This window comes from Geotrypetes seraphini, chromosome 3 (genome assembly GCF_902459505.1).
Source record: "Geotrypetes seraphini chromosome 3, aGeoSer1.1, whole genome shotgun sequence".
Classification (NCBI taxonomy): domain Eukaryota; kingdom Metazoa; phylum Chordata; class Amphibia; order Gymnophiona; family Dermophiidae; genus Geotrypetes; species Geotrypetes seraphini.
In genome coordinates this window covers 329252712-329270169 of record NC_047086.1, presented here as the reverse complement: position 1 = coordinate 329270169, position 17458 = coordinate 329252712, and the positions used below count along the sequence as shown (strand labels likewise).

Genomic DNA, 17458 nt, shown 5'->3' with positions numbered 1-17458 from the left:
GTTGTTCAATATATTCAGTTCCACAGTGTTCCTAAGGGACCCCCTCCCCCACTTGTTCTAATCTCAGCAGAGCCTTTTCTTGATCACTACTGCAACTGTTTAATTTCTCTTTGGTGACAGGATGGCTTTTGCCAGCCACATAAGCACCTGTCTTGAACTTCCTAAAGAGTGATGTCTATCAGCTGCCCCAGGTCCCTTACAGAGGCAGCTGACAGGGTGGGCTTTAACAGCCATGTAGGCACTATATGAGGACAATATGCAGGATAATTTTTAGACCATTTTCCCCTTGCTTTATTAGCTGAATTGTAAAATTAGCTTCTTTTTTTTTTTCACAGTTTGAGTTTACAGCTTGACTTTCTGCTTTTGTGAACAAAATTTAATCAGTCCAAAATCTTGTGTAAGTTCTGAAATAACAGTCAGCGTTCTGAATTTTAATTTCTTCTCCTTAAACCCAGATGACGCTATATAGTCTTTTTTAGAGGGAATAACATAATCTGTGTTGGCAAATGTAGACCAGTTAGTCTATCCATTCACCTGGATGCCCTCTAATGACGTCCCCTAGTTGTACAATGCTTGACTATATAGGCTCTTCTGGTGTTAGTTATCACTTAGTAGGAATATCTCTTAGTTGTCATCTTTACAAGCTAGACCACACTGAGAGAAAATTTAAATAGAGATGCAGCACAGCTTGCCAGCACCAACATTATCATGAGGCAGGATCTAGTCATGATTTAATAAGCAAAGAAGTGATGTCAGCCTCACAGCACTGGTTTTTTTTTCTCATCTTTTAATGTAATGGCTCTCTTCTAATGGTTTACACTCCAAAGTTGGTTCTATTGTGGTAGCCACCTTCTCAAAGTAAATGGGTCTTTTGAGTGAAGACATTGATTTTGCTTATCTTCATGTACTCTTTCACATACTTTGTTTTCTTTACATCTGCTCTAGGAAGAAATACCCTACTAACAGAGGCTTAGCATTGCCTGCAATGTGCATAAAAACAATTTCTTAATTTTATTTTTTAGAGTAAATCAGAGGTTTATTGATCTTAGGTAGATTTATTGGAAAGGCTAGTGCTGTAGATGGGGGGGGGGCACATTGTTTCAGGGCACCTATCTGGCTATCCTGCACTAACACTGAGATAGCTTGGGAACTGTTCCCCTTAAAGCACTGCTTATTCCTTGTATCTGTGGATGTTTTTGGGTCTGAGCGCAGGCTGATTGGCACCTGTGTCGGTTCCCGGGGCTTTATTGGGTGCTGGCTATATCCTCATCCCCACTGAAGGGGAGTGAGGAGCTGCGAGGTCCTGGGATTCAGGCTGTAATCCAGTCTGAGAAGCAGCCAGAAGATGCAACAGATCTTTTTGGCTAGCTTCTTTTTTATTCTTGGCTGAGGCAATAAGCCTTCACCAATTTCCAGCTTGGCTGAGGGAGGCTGTACTGTGATTACTGAGCCTTTATTTTCTATGGGGTAAATTGAGGGGGCTCTCTAAATCTATGTTTTGGGGGTTTCTGGGGCATGTTTTTGAGTTCCCCACCTCCAAAACCCCCTTCACCGTGATTTTGGAATTCTTATATCACTGCTTCTTGCCGTCTTTTATAACCATCATGTAGCCAGGGCGGCCATCTTGGATTTTGGGGCCCAATTTTCAAAGCCTCTATTTGCCTAAAAAATGGCTTAATTTGGTTCAGAATTGAGAAATATGAACTCTTCACGGAATTTGACATCTGGATTGTCAGATTTTTCCTGGATGGGCACCTGAGGAGCATCCATGCACCATGTACATGTGGCATGTGAGGGTGGGTAGGCTCCATGCAGTTAGCCCCCACTGACCATTCTAGGGTATCAAAGTTGCAGGGTTCCCCTTCCCTTGAGCTATTGGATAGCAACCTGCCTTCTTCAGTGAAGTGCAGTCACACAGGACCTTCAGGAAGCACACAGGGACAGAGGGAGCCAGGGAGGTTAATAATTGTACACCCCCACTGAGCTTTACCCCTGCTCTTGTTTGGCTGATGACACTATATAAAATGGGCAGTAAGAGTAATTTCCTAATTGTTCATGCCTAAAAAGTATAGAAAATGTCTGTTATTCCCATAAGACTTTGCTTTTGTGAACAGGATAGTAATCAGATTTTGCAGTTTACCTATTTAAAATGTGAAAACACTGAATTTTCATCTTTTCATTCTTATAAAGTCATAGAAAGCATCATATGAATCATAATTAACATTTATATTAAAGTTATACAAAGATGACCACAGAAGATTTAGAAGTGAGTTTTTCGAGATTTGCAATTACTTTACCAAAAAGTCCCCTGATGAAGTCTCCCATCATGTTCTCATTATATCGTCCTTGGAAGCAGAGTTATAAGTCCAGTATATCCTGGTGGAAGTACTCATCTTGCTCCTCTTGAGTATGCTCACATTTTATCCTTGAATGTCTCAAGATGAACATCAGGGACATGGACTTTGAGAGACATCTCCTACAGCTTATTTTATTGTAGTTCTTCACCAGATTCTCAACCAACTCCACATAGTTTTTTTCAGCCTTGTGATTGCCCAAGAAGCCCTGAACCACTGCAACAAAGCTTTCTCCTTCCTAGTTGGCTTCCTGGAAAATTCCTTGCACTCCAGGATTTTTCTTTATCTGTGATCCAACGAAGACACCAGTTTTGACCTTTGCCTCAAACAGATTAGGAAAGATGTCTTGAAGGTACCTGAAGACTGCTTATCTAGAGCTTTGACAAATTCTTTCATTAGGCCCAATTTGATGTGCAGTGGTGGTATCAGCACCTTCCAGGGGTCTACCAATGGTTCCCATTTGACATTGTTTCTCCCCTCAGAGAACTTGGTCTGCTGTGGCCAATCCTGCCTTTGGTAGTGCGCCTTTGTGTCTCTGCTGTCCCAAAGGCAGAGCTAGCAAGGAAACTTGGTAAAAACCGCCTTAGAGACCCATTAGGAATGCCATCATTTTGAAGTTGTACTCATACTTCAAGGTGCCTAGTAAGGTCTTGATGCTGTTATAATCCTCTTTGAGGTGCACTGAGTGAGCCAGTGGAGAAACATAGAAACATGATGGCAGATAAAGGCCAAATGGCCCATCTGGTCTGCCAATCTGCAGTAACTGTTATCTCTTTCTCTCTCTGAGAGATTCCACGTGCCTATCCAAGGCCCTTTTAAATTCAGACACAGTCTCCATCTCCACCAGTGGTTCCATGCATCTACCACTTTTCTGTAAAAAAGTATTTCCTTATATTACTCCAGAACCTATCACCTCTTAACTTCATCCTTTGCCCTCTCATTGCAGAGTTTCCTTTCAAATGAAAGAGACTCGACTCATGCACATTTAAATTACAAAGGTATTTAAATGTTTCTATCATATCTCCCCTCTCCCGCCTATACAGATTGAGTTTCTAGAGTTTTCACCAACTCTAGAAAAAGGCTTCCCTTTGAAACTCTCTCTGATAGTCAACAGTTGAACTATCAGGTTTTCCCCCAGGTTTTCTCTCAGTGTGCCACTTGATCTGCTCCTGCTCTGGAGTCCGCAGAGGGTTGAATATCCTGGACAGCTCAACAATTTTTAGATGGACACGTCTGCAGAGGTAAAATTCTTCCTGTTTTGAAAAAAAAAAAAAAAGTACATAAATTATGAACATATCCGCCTCACATTGTATGGTTATTATTTCAGTGTTAGTGCTTGTTGCTTTGTGGTATGGTTTGCTATATGTTCATTTTCTAATCAATTTTCTTTACGATCAGAGCCGACTTGGGCTAAGTGGGGAGTTCTCCATACTACATCTTTCTTTCGTTGTATTACCTTTTTGACTGCTTTGGCCCAGACGTATAAGGCCCCACCCTTGGGGAGGGGAAGGCCCGCCATTTTGAAGAGGCCAGAGGGAGTAGGCATCCCTCTGGCCAACTATCTGAAAATAAAGTAAGGGGGGTCGTCGGAGGTACGGGAAGTGTGTTGTGTGGCGGCGGGAAAGCTTGGGCAACTCTCCCGCTGCCAAGGGGAGTTGGGGAGTGTGTTGGTTGGGCGGGAGAGATTGGGCATCTGTCCTGCTGCCGAGAGGAGTTGGGGTGGTGGTGTTTGGCAGCAGGAGACATTGGGCATCTCTCCCACTGCCAGGGAGGAGGGTGGCGGGAGAGACAGCATCTCTCCTGCTGCCAAAGAGAGCTATAATGCAGTCAAAACACATGCCACAAGATGCACTTTTTAACAGTGTTATCACTGTTCCGACACCCCCGAACCAGTCGCCGATTTTTGTTGCCAAAAGCTGCTGCTGCGTTTGAAGAATGGCTTGGCGATTTTTGAAGAATCCACCGGAGTGCTCATTTCAATATTGAAGAGTCCAATTTGCATGTCAGTGACAGAGACGGCTAGAAAGCTTGCTAAAGACCGAGATAAGCCGTTTTGATAATCTGAAGCTAAAATGCATGCAGGTGAAACCGTCGGAAACCAGTTTAGTGACAGCGTTAAAGTTTTGAAAATCTGGACCTTAATCCTTCATTGCCCCAAGTACCACAGTTAGATTGTGAGTCTGCCGAGACAGATAAGAAAATATTTAAGATTACCTGATTACTGTTCAATGTACTATAATTCTGGTTTGTATCACTACTGTTGATAGTAACTCCCTTATGTCAACAAAGGAAAAGCTTAAGGCACAGAAAAGACAACTAGATTTCTGTTTTTTAGATGCAATACTACCACCACAGATAGCACCATCAGTTCATGCATACCAGGGCATGTTTCTAACAATGAGAGTATGTATGTTAGCCCTCAAGTGCTATGGAAAAGTTTCCAGAATGTTTGAGATTAGTTTAATATATTATTCAAGGTAAATATACTTGGATATCCTGAAACAAGAACCATTTATGCCAGTTTGCTGTCCCTCTTCCATTGCTTCTTTCCAGGTTCCCAGCATTCATCAAACACCAAAGAGAAATTAGCATTATTACAACTTTTCACCTCAGTGCTCACATATGTGACAGGAGAATTCTGCTATAAACGTACATTGAAATGGAGGGAAAACAAACAAATACATAAGACCAATATCTGCTGTTGTATTAAACTGCTGTCTTTTTCTTCTAGTGGCAAAGAAAGAAATCATACAAATAATGAACAAAACCATTGCAAAGCCCAGAAAAAATAGAAAGGAAAATGGACCCGTTGTTGGTAATATCAGTTGTATTATAGCTTTAAAAATAAGTAATGTTTACTTAGGCCACCCTTTTTCAAAGACTGGCAGTGCCCATAGAAACTGAATGGCCATCAAAGCCAAACACTTGCCTGCACGGCTTTGTAAAAGGGGGCCTTAGTTTGATAATCATGAATTGTTCTCTAATTATTAATCAAATTACTGAACTTTGGCTGCTAGCAATCCCAGTGCAAAAAGCACACGAGTCCTGAACCTGTAGATAGTAGAGCTGTCTGATTTAGGAAAAAATATTTTTTTGATTTGATTTTTGCCAATTGAATTGATTTTTCAATATGATTCTGTACGATTCAATTCACTTTCTATGATATAGCTTTAAAATTAGGGTCCAGTCTTAAGGAGAAAAAATTCTGCCTGTCCCTTCTTCTTATGTCTTCCTCTTCATCCAGCTACCCCTGGCAGTTTGTGAGGAGCCAGTACCCTCACTCTCTTCCCTTCCAGCCCCTCCACTCCATGTGGCCAGCACCCTCTCTCTCTCTTCCCTTCCCTCCAGCCACCAACACCACCACCACCCCATCCCACCTCTTGTGGCTAACACCCTTGCTCTGTTCCCTTCTTTCTAGCACCTTGACCCCATATGACCAGCACCCTTTCTCTCTTCGCTTCCCATCAACCTCAGCCAGTCAAGCCCCTCTCACTTCCCGCCCTCCCCCCCCGGGTCCAGCATTCTCTCTCCCTGCTGGGCCTTCCCTCTATCTCCCCCACGGGTCCATCCGTGGCAGCAACCCCCTCCCCCCAATGTGGGTCTGAGTCCAGCAAAGGCAGTGCCCACCACTCCTTGGGTCCAATGGAGGAAGCAGCACATATAGTACCAGAGGGAGTCCTTCCTTCTGATGTAACTTCATGTTTTGCAAAACAGGATATTGCATCAAAAGGAAGGACTCTTGCAGAGGGAAAGCTCAAGAGCAGGCCTGAATTGGTGAGTCCATTTTTTTTTTAAAATGAATTGATTCAGCCAAACTGAATTGGTGAATCAATTCGAATTGTGAATGGTGCAACACTAATGGGTAGTGCATCTTCCCCGCAAGGGATGCAGAAGGTATCTTCTTATCATTTTCAACTCCTTTCTCTCTCATATTTTTCCTTTTGCAAGTGAGGAAGATAAGTCTTTCATCTGTACTGCTTAATATTTATTATTTTCAGGTATTAATCTGAGTTTTTTTGAGGCTTTGGGTGCTTTAGATCTCCCCAAAGAAATCCAAGGACATATATAACTACCAAAGTACTCAAATTATGTCCTATTGGAAACACCCTTTCTCTATTCTCTTCCTTCCAGCACCTTCACCCCATATGACCAGCACCCTTTCTCTCTTTGCTTCCAATAGGACATAATTTGAGTACTCTGGTGCTTTAGATCTCCCCACTAGTCCGGGGTCACCTCTGCCTGGGAAAAACTGCAGACTCGTGGTTCTGAAGTCTTTAGTTGGGTGGGCCACCCTTGCTGCAGAGCACCTGTCTGGCCTTCCTGCTGTACTACTTAGATCAGCTTGGGGTTCGGCCCCTGGGAATCTACTCACCTGGTTTTATTCAAAGTGCTGTTTTCGGGCTCTGTAGTGGTCAGGAGACCTTGCAGGTGCTAGCTGCGCCCCCCCCTGAAGAAGTGTGTGACTAGTGGGGTAGAAAGTTTCAGGCTTGTTCATCCTGTGTAAAAGGCAGCCAGAAGAGACAAGACCCTGGATATCCTGCTTGCCACAGTGTAAGCTGATGCAGATACAGCACATGGCAGCACAGTGAGCATACATAATTGCTGTCTATGAGAAACATTGGACAGAACTCGTGGTAAAGATGTTTTTTTAGTAGCTATCATTTCAGCTAGAAGAGTTTTGGAGCTTCAGGCACCGTCATGCAGAGAACCATCTTTCAGAATTATGGAGGCAGGAGTGTCTGTGTAAGATTCCACTTTTCTGCCGAAGGTAGTGTTTGCATTCCATGTGAATCAAGAAGTCCGACTGCCAGCATTCCAGGCCACAGGTGTAAAGAAGCAGGATAAAATACTATCATGCCTAGATGTCAGAAGGGTTCTCCCTCATTACCTGGAGGTGAGCAATGATTTTAGGTTGTAAATTCATCTTAATGGGCTCTGGATGCAGAGGAAGACTGGCCTCAAAAGCCTCGATTACCAGATGGAAACGGGCAACTATTTCCTCTGCTTACATAGGATGTGGTAAAAGTCAACCAGTTTCTTTGGGAGCTCATTCCACCAGAGGTGTGGCTTTGTCATGGGAAGAGTCCAGGACAGATTTGCCTGAGGAGATTTTTAGGACAGCTATGTGGTTCACACTACACACACTTTGTTTTTTACAGAATGAATGTAGCAGCAGGAAAGTACTTCACTTTTGGGTCAGCAATGCTAGCAGCAGGCTCTTCTTTCCCTCCCTAGGCTCGAGGGGCTGCTTTGATATATCCCACAGGTTCAAGACTCATGTGCCTTTTGCACTGGAACAGAAGATTAGGTTCTTATCTCAATAATCTTCTTTCCAGTAGAAAAGCACAAGTCCTGAAGCCCTGTCCTATCAGTTTTCAGTGTAGCCTGCTTTTAGCCTCAGATAGATATATTTCTGCAGAGGTTTATCTAATGGCACTCAAGCAAGATGAAACTATATAAAGCTACAGCCTCAGAGAGACAGGAGTGTCTATACAGGTTTGTTCTTGACAAAGTCAGATCCAAACAAGCATTGCAGTCAGGTAGGTGGTTGTTTTCGTACTGCCTTTTTGGTGCTATGTTGCATTTGTTAATAAGTTGTGTTTTTTTGCAGAGCAGATTAAAAAAAACTTATCAGGAAGTTTCCCTGTACCTTTCCTTGCTTTTGTCTCCTCTGTCATAGAAACAGAAACATGATGGCAGATAAAGACCAAATGGCCCATGTAGTCTGCCCATCTACAGTAACCATTATCTGTTTCTCTCTCTGAGAGATCCCACGTGCCTATCTCAGGCCCTTTTGAATTCCGTCTCCACCACCTCTTCTGGGAGACTGTTCCATGCATCTACCACCCTTTCTGTAAAAAAGTATTTCCTTAGATTACTCTGGAGCCTATCACCTCTTAACTTCATCCTACACCCTCTCATTGCAGAGTTTCTTTTCAAATGAAAGAGACTCGGACTCATGCGCATTTACATGACAAAGGTATTTAAACGTCTATCATATCTCCCCCTCCCACCTTTCCTCCAAAGTATACAGATTGAGATCTTTAAGTAGCCTTCTTCTGGACCGACTCCGTCCTTTATATATCTTTTTGAAGGTGCGGCCTCCAGAATTGTACACAATATTCTAAATGAGGTCTCACCAAAGTCTTATACAGGGGCATCAATACCTCCTTTTTCCTGCTGGCCATACCTCTCCCTACACAACCTAGCATCCTTCTAGCTATCACCATCACTTTTTCAACCTGTTTGGCCACCTTAAGATCATCACATACAATCACACCCAAATCCCGCTCTTCTGTCTTGCACATAAGTTCTTCACCCCCTAAACTGTGCCGTTCACTTGGGTTTTTGCAGCCCAAATATATGACCTTGCATTTCTTAGCATTAAATTTTAGCTGTCAAATTTCAGACCATTCTTCAAGCTTTGCCAGGTCTTCATGTTATTCACACCATCCGGCGTGTCTACTCTATTGCAGATTTTGGTATCATCTGCAAAGAAGCAAATCTTACCTGACAACCCTTCAGCAATATCGTTTAAAAAATGTTAAAAAGAACAGGCCCAAGAACAGAACCTTGAAGCATACCACTGGTAACATCCATTACATTACATTATTGACTTCTATTCTGCCATTAACTTGTGGTTCAAGGCAGATTGCATAAGAGGTTATCTGGACATTTCCAGAAGAGTTGCAGAGTTGAGTGAGTTACTTCAGGGGATTGAAATGCTTCCTGCGGAGTTAGTTTATTTTGATGGATTTCTTGAATATCAGGGTTTTTATTTCTTTCTGAAAGTTTTGTAGTCTGGTGTTGTGATCAGTAGATTGGATAGTTGGTGGTCAGGTTTCACTGCCTTTGTGGCCAGTAGGCCATCTTACATTTTTTTGCGTTTGACGCCCCTGATTTGGGGATGCGTGTATGGTGTCTGTGTTCTCCTTTGCCTGGTTGTGGTAGTTCGGATACGGATAAAATGGTTGTTCAAGTAGGCTGGGCTGTCTCCATTCATGGCTTTAAATAGTAGACAGTAAAATTTGAATAGTATTCTTGCTTGTATTGGGAGCCAGTGTGAGTCAAGGTATGTGATGATGATGTGGTCATATTTCTTCAGCGAATAGATCAGTGTCAGGGCTGTGTTTTGTACTGTTTATAGTTGCTTTTATCATGACTGCGGGGCAGGGGAGATAGAGGATGTTGCAGTAGTCTAGAAGTCCTAGGACTAGGGATTGGACCATGAGTTGGAATTGTTTTCTGTCAAAGAATTTTCGGATTTGCCTTAAGTTTCACATGACCGTGAATGATTTCTGTATTGTTTTGTTGATTTTTGGTTGCATGGTACAGCAGCTGTCTATCATGACTCCCAGAAGTCTTAGGGTGGGTTGAATGGGGTATGTGATTGAGTTTATTACTAAGTTTGTTATGGTTGGGGTTTTGTTTTTTTCGAGAAGAATAAATTTTGTTTTGTCAAGGTTCAGTTTTAGTTTGTGGTCTTTCATTCATATAGCCACTGTTTCTAGTGTTCCCTTTCCTCAGAGCGATCTCTACTGATCACTACCCTCTGTCCCCTTCCACTCAACCAGTTCTTGATCCAGCCCGAGGGAGTTTATTTATTAGATGTCTGTGTGGCACACTGTCAAAGGCTTTGCTGAAATCTAAATACACTATATTTAACACACATCCTCTATCCAATTCTCTGGTCACCCAGTCAAAGAAATTGATCAGATTTATCTGACAAGACCTAGCTCTAATGTTGCCTCCGGTCCTGTAATCCACAGGATTCCAGAAGCCTGACCACTTTATGTTTTAAAAGTGTTTGTTTCCATTAATTTGCTTACCACAGAAGTCGGACTATAATTCCTTACTTCCACTTTTGTGGAGAGGGACCACATCCTCCCTTCTCCAGTCCTCCGGTACCACTCCCGACTCTAGAGACTCATTGAAAAGGTCAGTCAGTGGAGCTACCAGAACTTCCCTAAGTTCCTTCAGCACCTTCGGATGTACACCATCCAGTCCCATCACTTTGTCTACCTTTATTTTAGCTAGCTCCTCATGAACACAACCCTCTAAAAATCGATCAGGGTCTATTTACTCCTCCATCCATTCAGAGAAGAGAGAATAGTGCCCAGGGAGGCAGAGTTGAAAATGTAAGATGATACCTTCTTCATCCCTCATGGGTGAAGATGCACTACTCACAGGTTCAGGACTACTGGAAAGAATATTATTGAGGTAAGAACCTAATCTTCCATAAGCATTTTGAGTTTCAAATATACTGCTTAAATTTCCACCTTATTTTCAGCTGGAAAGTCATCTTAATTTTTAGGTCCTTTAAAAGTCGTGCTTATAAATTTAGACCTGCTATTCACTGGCCTATATGAGCCTAGAGCTGGAAATCAGTGCAAAGCTCCTAGCTTTTTTAACTGTCCTAAATCCACCTCTGTTTATGAGCATTACACTCAAGTGCATAAATCCTATTTTTTTTTTTGTCTCTGCACAATTGAAATGTAGTAATTTAATAGAAATGTTACTAGCCGTGGAGCCTGTTTACTTAGTGTGATACAATTTTGCAGTCACAGAATGTTAAAGGCAAACATTGATATGTGCTAAGCACAAAACTTGTGCAGCCAGTATGCGCTCATGAAGTTACTGCATAGGGCAGATATTTACTGCATGGTAGATGCTTGCTGATTTATGCAGATCCACTTGCCAGAGAAAATAATTACATCTGTATGCATTTGCAGTGGCCCTGACATTCAGCCCCTTCCCTATCCTTTATAAAGTTTTATTCTTTAGCACTCTCCAGACCAGTAGAGGTTAACTTTACGAATGGGTATATATCTAATCATGACCAGCAGGTGGAGACTGAAAACAAAACTTTGGGACAGTATATACTATCCTCCCTTCTCTATTTCCCTCAGTCTTCTTTCAGTCTCCAGCAGGTGTTGAGTGATCTGTACCCATCTCTCTTGGTAGGGCTGTTGGAATTTGTTTAGGGGTTTATTGTCCCTGTTTTTGGCCGGACGGAGCTTGGTCGGGCCCTGTTTGGGGGTCCGTCCGACCTCGGGGGTGTCAAACCCGGCGGGTCACGAGCGGGGTCCCTCCCCCCACTTCCTCCACCTCCCCACATTTTTTTAGAGGAGCCTCAGCAGTAAGCCTTGCCCCCTAAGTCAAGCAAGGCATATTGCTTCGAGAGCCTGTGGAGTCTGTTCTGTAAAAAAAAAAAAAAAAAAAAATCCTGAGGTAGTGCTGGTCTGAAGGGTTGTTTCCCTTTAAGAAAACTGTATTTTACTGTATTTTTTCATGTAACCAGCACTTTTTTATAGCTAGGTCGCGTCTGGAGCAATTGTGCCCTTCTCCGGGGGAGTAGGCCACAATTTTAGTCCAGCCGCGAGGCACTCGCGGCCGGCCTGAACTCGGCGGTTTGGGTCGGTGAGGTGGTGGAGCTCCGTCGGCAGCGGCTGCAGGCACCCAGAGCTCCCCGCCGATGGTGCCTCGCGAGTCGGCTTGGAGCAGTGGGGAAGCCCGGTCTTCCACAACCGCCCACGGAGGGATTCCCCGAAGGATTCCCTCTCAGCTGATTTTTTGACAGCTGATGCCGACTTGCCTGTCTTAGCGGCTGAGACTGTTCAGTCTTCTCAGCCGCTACAGGCCATGGAGGGAGCATTTTTGGCGGGAACTTCGCCATTTTCTTTGTCTGGCCCCTCCATTTTGTCTGCAACCTCAGGTGACCTTCCCCCTGTATGGCGAACACAGGGGCAGGTTTCAGCATGGACCCCTGCTGGGGCAGGGAGTCCCTGGGGACCCCCAGGGGTTTTTTGCCCCCAATTTATTTTCTTTCTTTGTGCGGACTTTTGGGGGTCCCACGTGCGCCTGGGGGGTTTCGGGGGGGGTTTCCCTCCGCGCCCCCTATGGCTTTGCCTCCCTCTTTTCGTTTGGCGTCCCCTCTTCCTCCTCCCTCATCCAAGCGCCCGCGGGGGGGCTTGGATTGCGATTTGGTGGGCGGAGGAGCGTGTTGGCCTGGTTGAGGACCTGGCTGCTTTGGCGGGCTTCCAGGATCCTCTAGAGGGGACGCCTGTTGGCAGCGGGGCGGCGGGTTTCCCGTCTTCCAGAGCAGATGCGTCCGTGGTGCGCTTTTTTATTCAGAGGGATGAGCTTTTAGACCTGTGTAGCAGGTCTCCTTGGTGCTGCATTTTTGCAGTGGCGCCGCCGGAGACCCCGCGTATGGGGGCCCCTCTGCTTCAGGGGGTCTGTCCTGGTTCCCGCTCTTTTCCTGTGCGTCAGGATTTGCGGGATTTTGTGTTGGCGCAGTGGCCTATGGGCGCAGTTTCGTTTGGTGTGCGCCTTGGCTCTTGGGTATCCCGTCCCGGAGGGAGGTAGGGCTACCTTAATTTCGCCAATGGGGAACGCGGTGGTCTCGGCACTTCCTAAGCGGCATACCGTGCCTGTTATGGACGGTTCTGCTCTTAGGGTCTCGGAGGCGCGTGCGTTAGAGACTCTTCTTAAGTATGATTTTGATGTCTCTGCCTTTGGGGTCCAGGCGGCTGTTTGTGGGGAGCTAGTCGCTCGCGCCGTGTTTCGGTGGGCTGAGCGTGTCCTGGATCGGGAGTCTGATGACTGGTCTCTAGTGGATCAGGAGGTAGCGAAGATTGCGATGGCTGCCTCGTTCCTCTCAGATGCTCTTTATGACTTGGTGCGGATTTCGGCTAAGTCTATGGCATGGCCGCGCGGCGTATTTTGTGGCTGCGCGCTTGGGCGGCGGATTCTGCGTCCAAAGCTAAGTTTACTAAAGTTCCCTTTAGGGGGTCTTTTTGTTTGGAGAGGAATTAGATGAGTTGATTCAGACTCTGACGGACTCGAAGGTGCCCCGTCTGCCTGAGGACCGTGCCCGCCCTGCGTCTAGGTGTGGGGCTGCCCGGGGGCGTTTGCGGGAATTTCGCAAGTATCGCCCGGGGCGTGGGGCTGCTTCTTTCCCGGCTCAGGGTTTTTCCCGGGGTCGGTTCTTCCAGCGCATGCAGCCCTTTCGGGGGGCCCGTCGGGGGGCAGGGAATCCCTCCGCCGGTTCCCCCGCTTCCCGTCCTGCGCAATGACTCCTTGCCGGCGCCCCCTTTGGTTCCGGTGGGGGCCCGGCTGCGCAAATTTTTCCCCAAATGGGCCGAGATCGCGTCCGATCAGTGGGTCCTTGAGGTGGTGCGGGACGGTTACGCTCTGGAGTTTACCCGCTCTCTGCCGGACCTTTTCCTCGCTTCTCCATGTCAGACTCCATGGAAGACGCAGGCTTTTCGTCAGACCCTTCAGCGTTTGCTAGATCTCGAGGCAGTGGTGCCGGTGTCCCCTACGGAGTGGGGCACCGGCAGGTACTCCATTTACTTTGTGGTGGCCATAAAGGAGGGGACCTTTCGGCCCATCCTGGATTTGAAAGGGGTCAACAGAGCTCTCAAGATTCCGTCTTTCCGCATGGAAACGCTGCGGTCGGTCATTCTGGCGGTTCAGCCGGGGGAGTTTCTTACGTCTCTCGATCTGACGGAGGCCTACTTGCAGGTTCCAATTCGGGCCTCTCATCAGCACTTCCTTCGCTTTGCGATCTTGGGGCGGCACTTTCAGTTCTGTGCGCTTCCCTTTGGTCTGGCCACGGCTCCTCGGACGTTCACCACGGTAATGGTGGTCGTCGCGGCAGCCTTGCGGTCGGTGGGCATCCTGGTTCACCCCTACCTGGACGACTGGTTGATTCGGGCAAAGTCGTTGCAGGAGAGCTCCCGGGTTACGGCTCGGGTGGTGGAGTTTCTCCGGTCGCTGGGCTGGGTGGTCAACCTTTCCAAGAGTCGGTTGGTCCCGGCTCAGCGTCTGGAGTGCCTTGGGGTTATGTTCGACATCTCCTTGGGGAAGGTCTTCCTTCCAGAGGCCCGGGTGAGCAAATTGCAATCTCAGATTCGCCTGCTTTTGGCGTCCCGGGGTCCTCGGGCGCGAGATTTCCTCCAAGTCCTGGGGTCAATGGCGGCGTCCCTGGACGTGGTGAGGTGGGCGCGGGCCCACATGCGTCCTCTTCAGTATGCTCTGCTCCGGAGGTGGTCTCCCCGGAGGCAAGATTTGGATGTTCCGGTTCCCCTGCGAGGCTTGGCGCGCTGCAGTCTGCGCTGGCGGCTCCGGACCCCTCACCTGGTTCAGGGGGTGGGTCTGGATCTCCCGCAGTGGACGGTGCTCCTTACGGATGCGAGTCTCCTCGGTTGGGGGGCTCAGTTTATGGGCCACTCAGCTCGGGGCACCTGGTCCGCGGAGGAGGCCTCCTGGTCGATCAACGAGTTGGAGACCAGAGCGGTCAGGCTGGCGCTGTTAGCTTTCCACTCCCTTTTGCTGGGCAAGTCGGTCAGAGTCCTGTCGGACAATGCCACGGCGGTGGCTTATGTCAATCGTCAGGGGGGCACCAAGAGCACTCCTGTGGCGCAGGAGGCGGCTCGGCTCATGGTTTGGGCGGAGTCCCATCTTCTGGACCTCTCGGCTTCTCATATAGCCGGGGTAGAAAATGTTCAGGCAGACTTCCTCAGTCGTCACTTCCTGGATCCAGGAGAGTGGTTTCTCGGCGCCGGAGCGTTTCGGTTGATAGTGCAAGATTGGGGGCAGCCCCTGATGGACCTGATGGCCACGAGTGGCAACGCCAAAGTGCCCCGCTTCTTCAGTCGTCGCAGGGAAGGGCTGGCCGAGGGTCTGGATGCTCTGGTCCAGCCGTGGCCAACGGAGGGGCTGTTGTATGTGTTCCCTCCTTGGCCGCTGGTGGGCAGAGTGCTTCTTCGCATTGTTCACCATCCGGGTTTGGTGGTGCTGGTGGCTCCGGATTGGCCTCGACGTCCGTGGTATGCGGATCTGGTGAGGCACCTGGTGGCGGTTCCTCTTCCTCTGCCTCTCTCGGACGACCTTCTGATGCAGGGTCCCATTCCCTTGTTCGACCCGTCTCTCTTCTGTCTTACGGCGTGGCTCTTGAAAGGGGTCGCCTTAGCAAGAAGGGATATTCAGACAAGGTGATCGCTACACTGTTGGGGTCCCGGAGGCTTTCTACCTCTCGGGCTTATGTGCGGGTTTGGCGTCTCTTTGAGGAATGGTGTCGGGCGCGGGGAGTGACCTCTTTTCGCGCTTCTCTGCCTAACATTCTAGAGTTCTTGCAGGATGGCCTGGATAGAGGCCTGGCTTGGTCTTCTCTCCGGGTTCATCTTGCGGCCCTGTCGACCTTTCGAGGGTTGGTGTCAGGTCAGCGTTTATCGGCTCTTCCTGATGTGATTCGGTTTCTGCGGGCGGCCAAGTTGCTTAGGCCTCCCCTACGGCCCTCGGTTCCCTCTTGGGATCTTAATCTGGTTCTCTCTGTTTTGGTGCGCCCGCCTTTCGAGCCCTTGGACGACTGTTCTTTGAAGGACCTTACTTTGAAGGCGGTCTTTTTGGTGGCCATTACTTCTGCTAGGCGTATTTCTGAGCTGCAGGCTTTCTCTTGTAGGGCTCCCTTCTTGGAGTTGTCTAGGGAGCGGGTCGTCTTGCGGCCTGTTCCTTCCTTTCTGCCGAAGGTTGTTTCTCCTTTTCATGTCAATCAATCGGTGGTTCTCCCGGTCTTGGGTGGTCGGGAGGGCTCTTCTGAGCAACGGCAGCTGCGCAAGTTGGATGTCGGTCGGGTCCTTCGCTCTGATGTGCAGCGGACCCAGGAATTCCGGAAGTCCGATCATCTCTTTGTCCTCCTGGCTGGTCCTCGTCGGGGAGCTGGCGCTTCTAAGGCTACTATTGCGCGCTGGATCAAGGAGACGATTGCTTCCGCTTATCTTCTGAAACAGCAGCCTGTTCCGGAGTTTCTCAAGGCTCATTCCACTCGGGGTCAGGCGGCTTCTTGGGCTGAGTCGTCGCTCGTGCCTCCGGTGGATATTTGTAAGGCTGCGGTTTGGTCCTCCTTGTATTCTTTTGTTAGACATTATCGGGTAGATGTTCAGGCGCGTCGGGACGCGGTGTTCGGTGAGCGTGTTCTGGTATCGGCCCTTCGGGGGTCCCGCCCGTGAGAGGGACTGCTTTGGTACGTCCCATTCGTAAAGTTAACCTCTACTGGTCTGGAGAGTGCTAAAGAAGGAGAAATTAGGTTCTTACCTGCTAATTTACTTTCTTTTAGCTTCTCCAGACCAGTAGAGGTCCCCACCCTGTCTGTTGTTGTTGTTGTTGTTGGGGCTGTTTTCGCGGGCAGTTTTTGTTTTTTGCTGCGGGTTCTAGTATTTTTCTAGGGCCGGGGAGAATTAAAGAACAGCGGCTGTGGCTCGGCTGGCTTAGCTGGCGAGCTGTGGGGACATTTTCCTTCGGGTATTTCTCCTCTGCATTTTCCAACAGCATTTGGGTATGTTATTTGTTACTCCTGTTCGGAGTATTGTTTTCTTCCTGTTTTCCAGTTCTTGGTTCTGCTTGGCTATTCGGCAGACTGAGGGAAATAGAGAAGGGAGGATAGTATATACTGTCCCAAAGTTTTGTTTTCAGTCTCCACCTGCTGGTCATGATTAGATATATACCCATTCGTAAAGTTAACCTCTACTGGTCTGGAGAAGCTAAAAGAAAGTAAATTAGCAGGTAAGAACCTAATTTCTCCATTTTTCCTCCCTACTCCAGGCTTTTACCAGTATCCCCTGGTGCCTAGTGGGGGATCAAGCAATCTCCACTTGCACCATCAGTGATCTAGGATCAGAATTGAACTTCTGATCTCCAGTGGTTGTCTCATGGTACTGCTGCTTGTAATCAAGCTGACATAGATGTAGTTCCAAGAGACAACTGCTAGGGGTGAAAGAAACTATCCATTTTGATCTCAGGCCACTGGCAGTGCAGAAATGATTCCTAATAAATGGTGGTGGAAGGGGAGGGGGAGCAGATAGTGCAAAACTTTGTAAAGGATGAGGGTAAGGTAGGAGGGTATGAGAATGGTGGTGTTGCACTAAATGCATTTGCAAGTAGTGCAGATGTATTTAGCATCCCCCCTTTATAGTGTGTACTGAAACTTTGCAGTTAGCATTGGTATGTTTAACTCCTCCTAAAGTACCATCCACAAACTGCAATGTCCAGTCCATGCCTATTCTCCACCCATAGTCCACCTATTTTCCATCATATAACAC

General features: G+C 47.4%; 1 protein-coding gene across 2 annotated transcripts in view; it reads left to right on the top strand.

Moving 5' to 3' along the window:
• The window catches only part of PNPT1 (polyribonucleotide nucleotidyltransferase 1), a 149201-nt gene that overhangs the window by 112559 nt on the left and 19184 nt on the right, over positions 1–17458 (top strand). For both annotated transcript variants that reach the window (XM_033938048.1, XM_033938049.1), the window contains exon 22: positions 5086–5169. In XM_033938048.1, coding sequence (XP_033793939.1) covers positions 5086–5169 — 84 coding nt within the window. The remainder of the gene's footprint in view (positions 1–5085; positions 5170–17458) is intronic.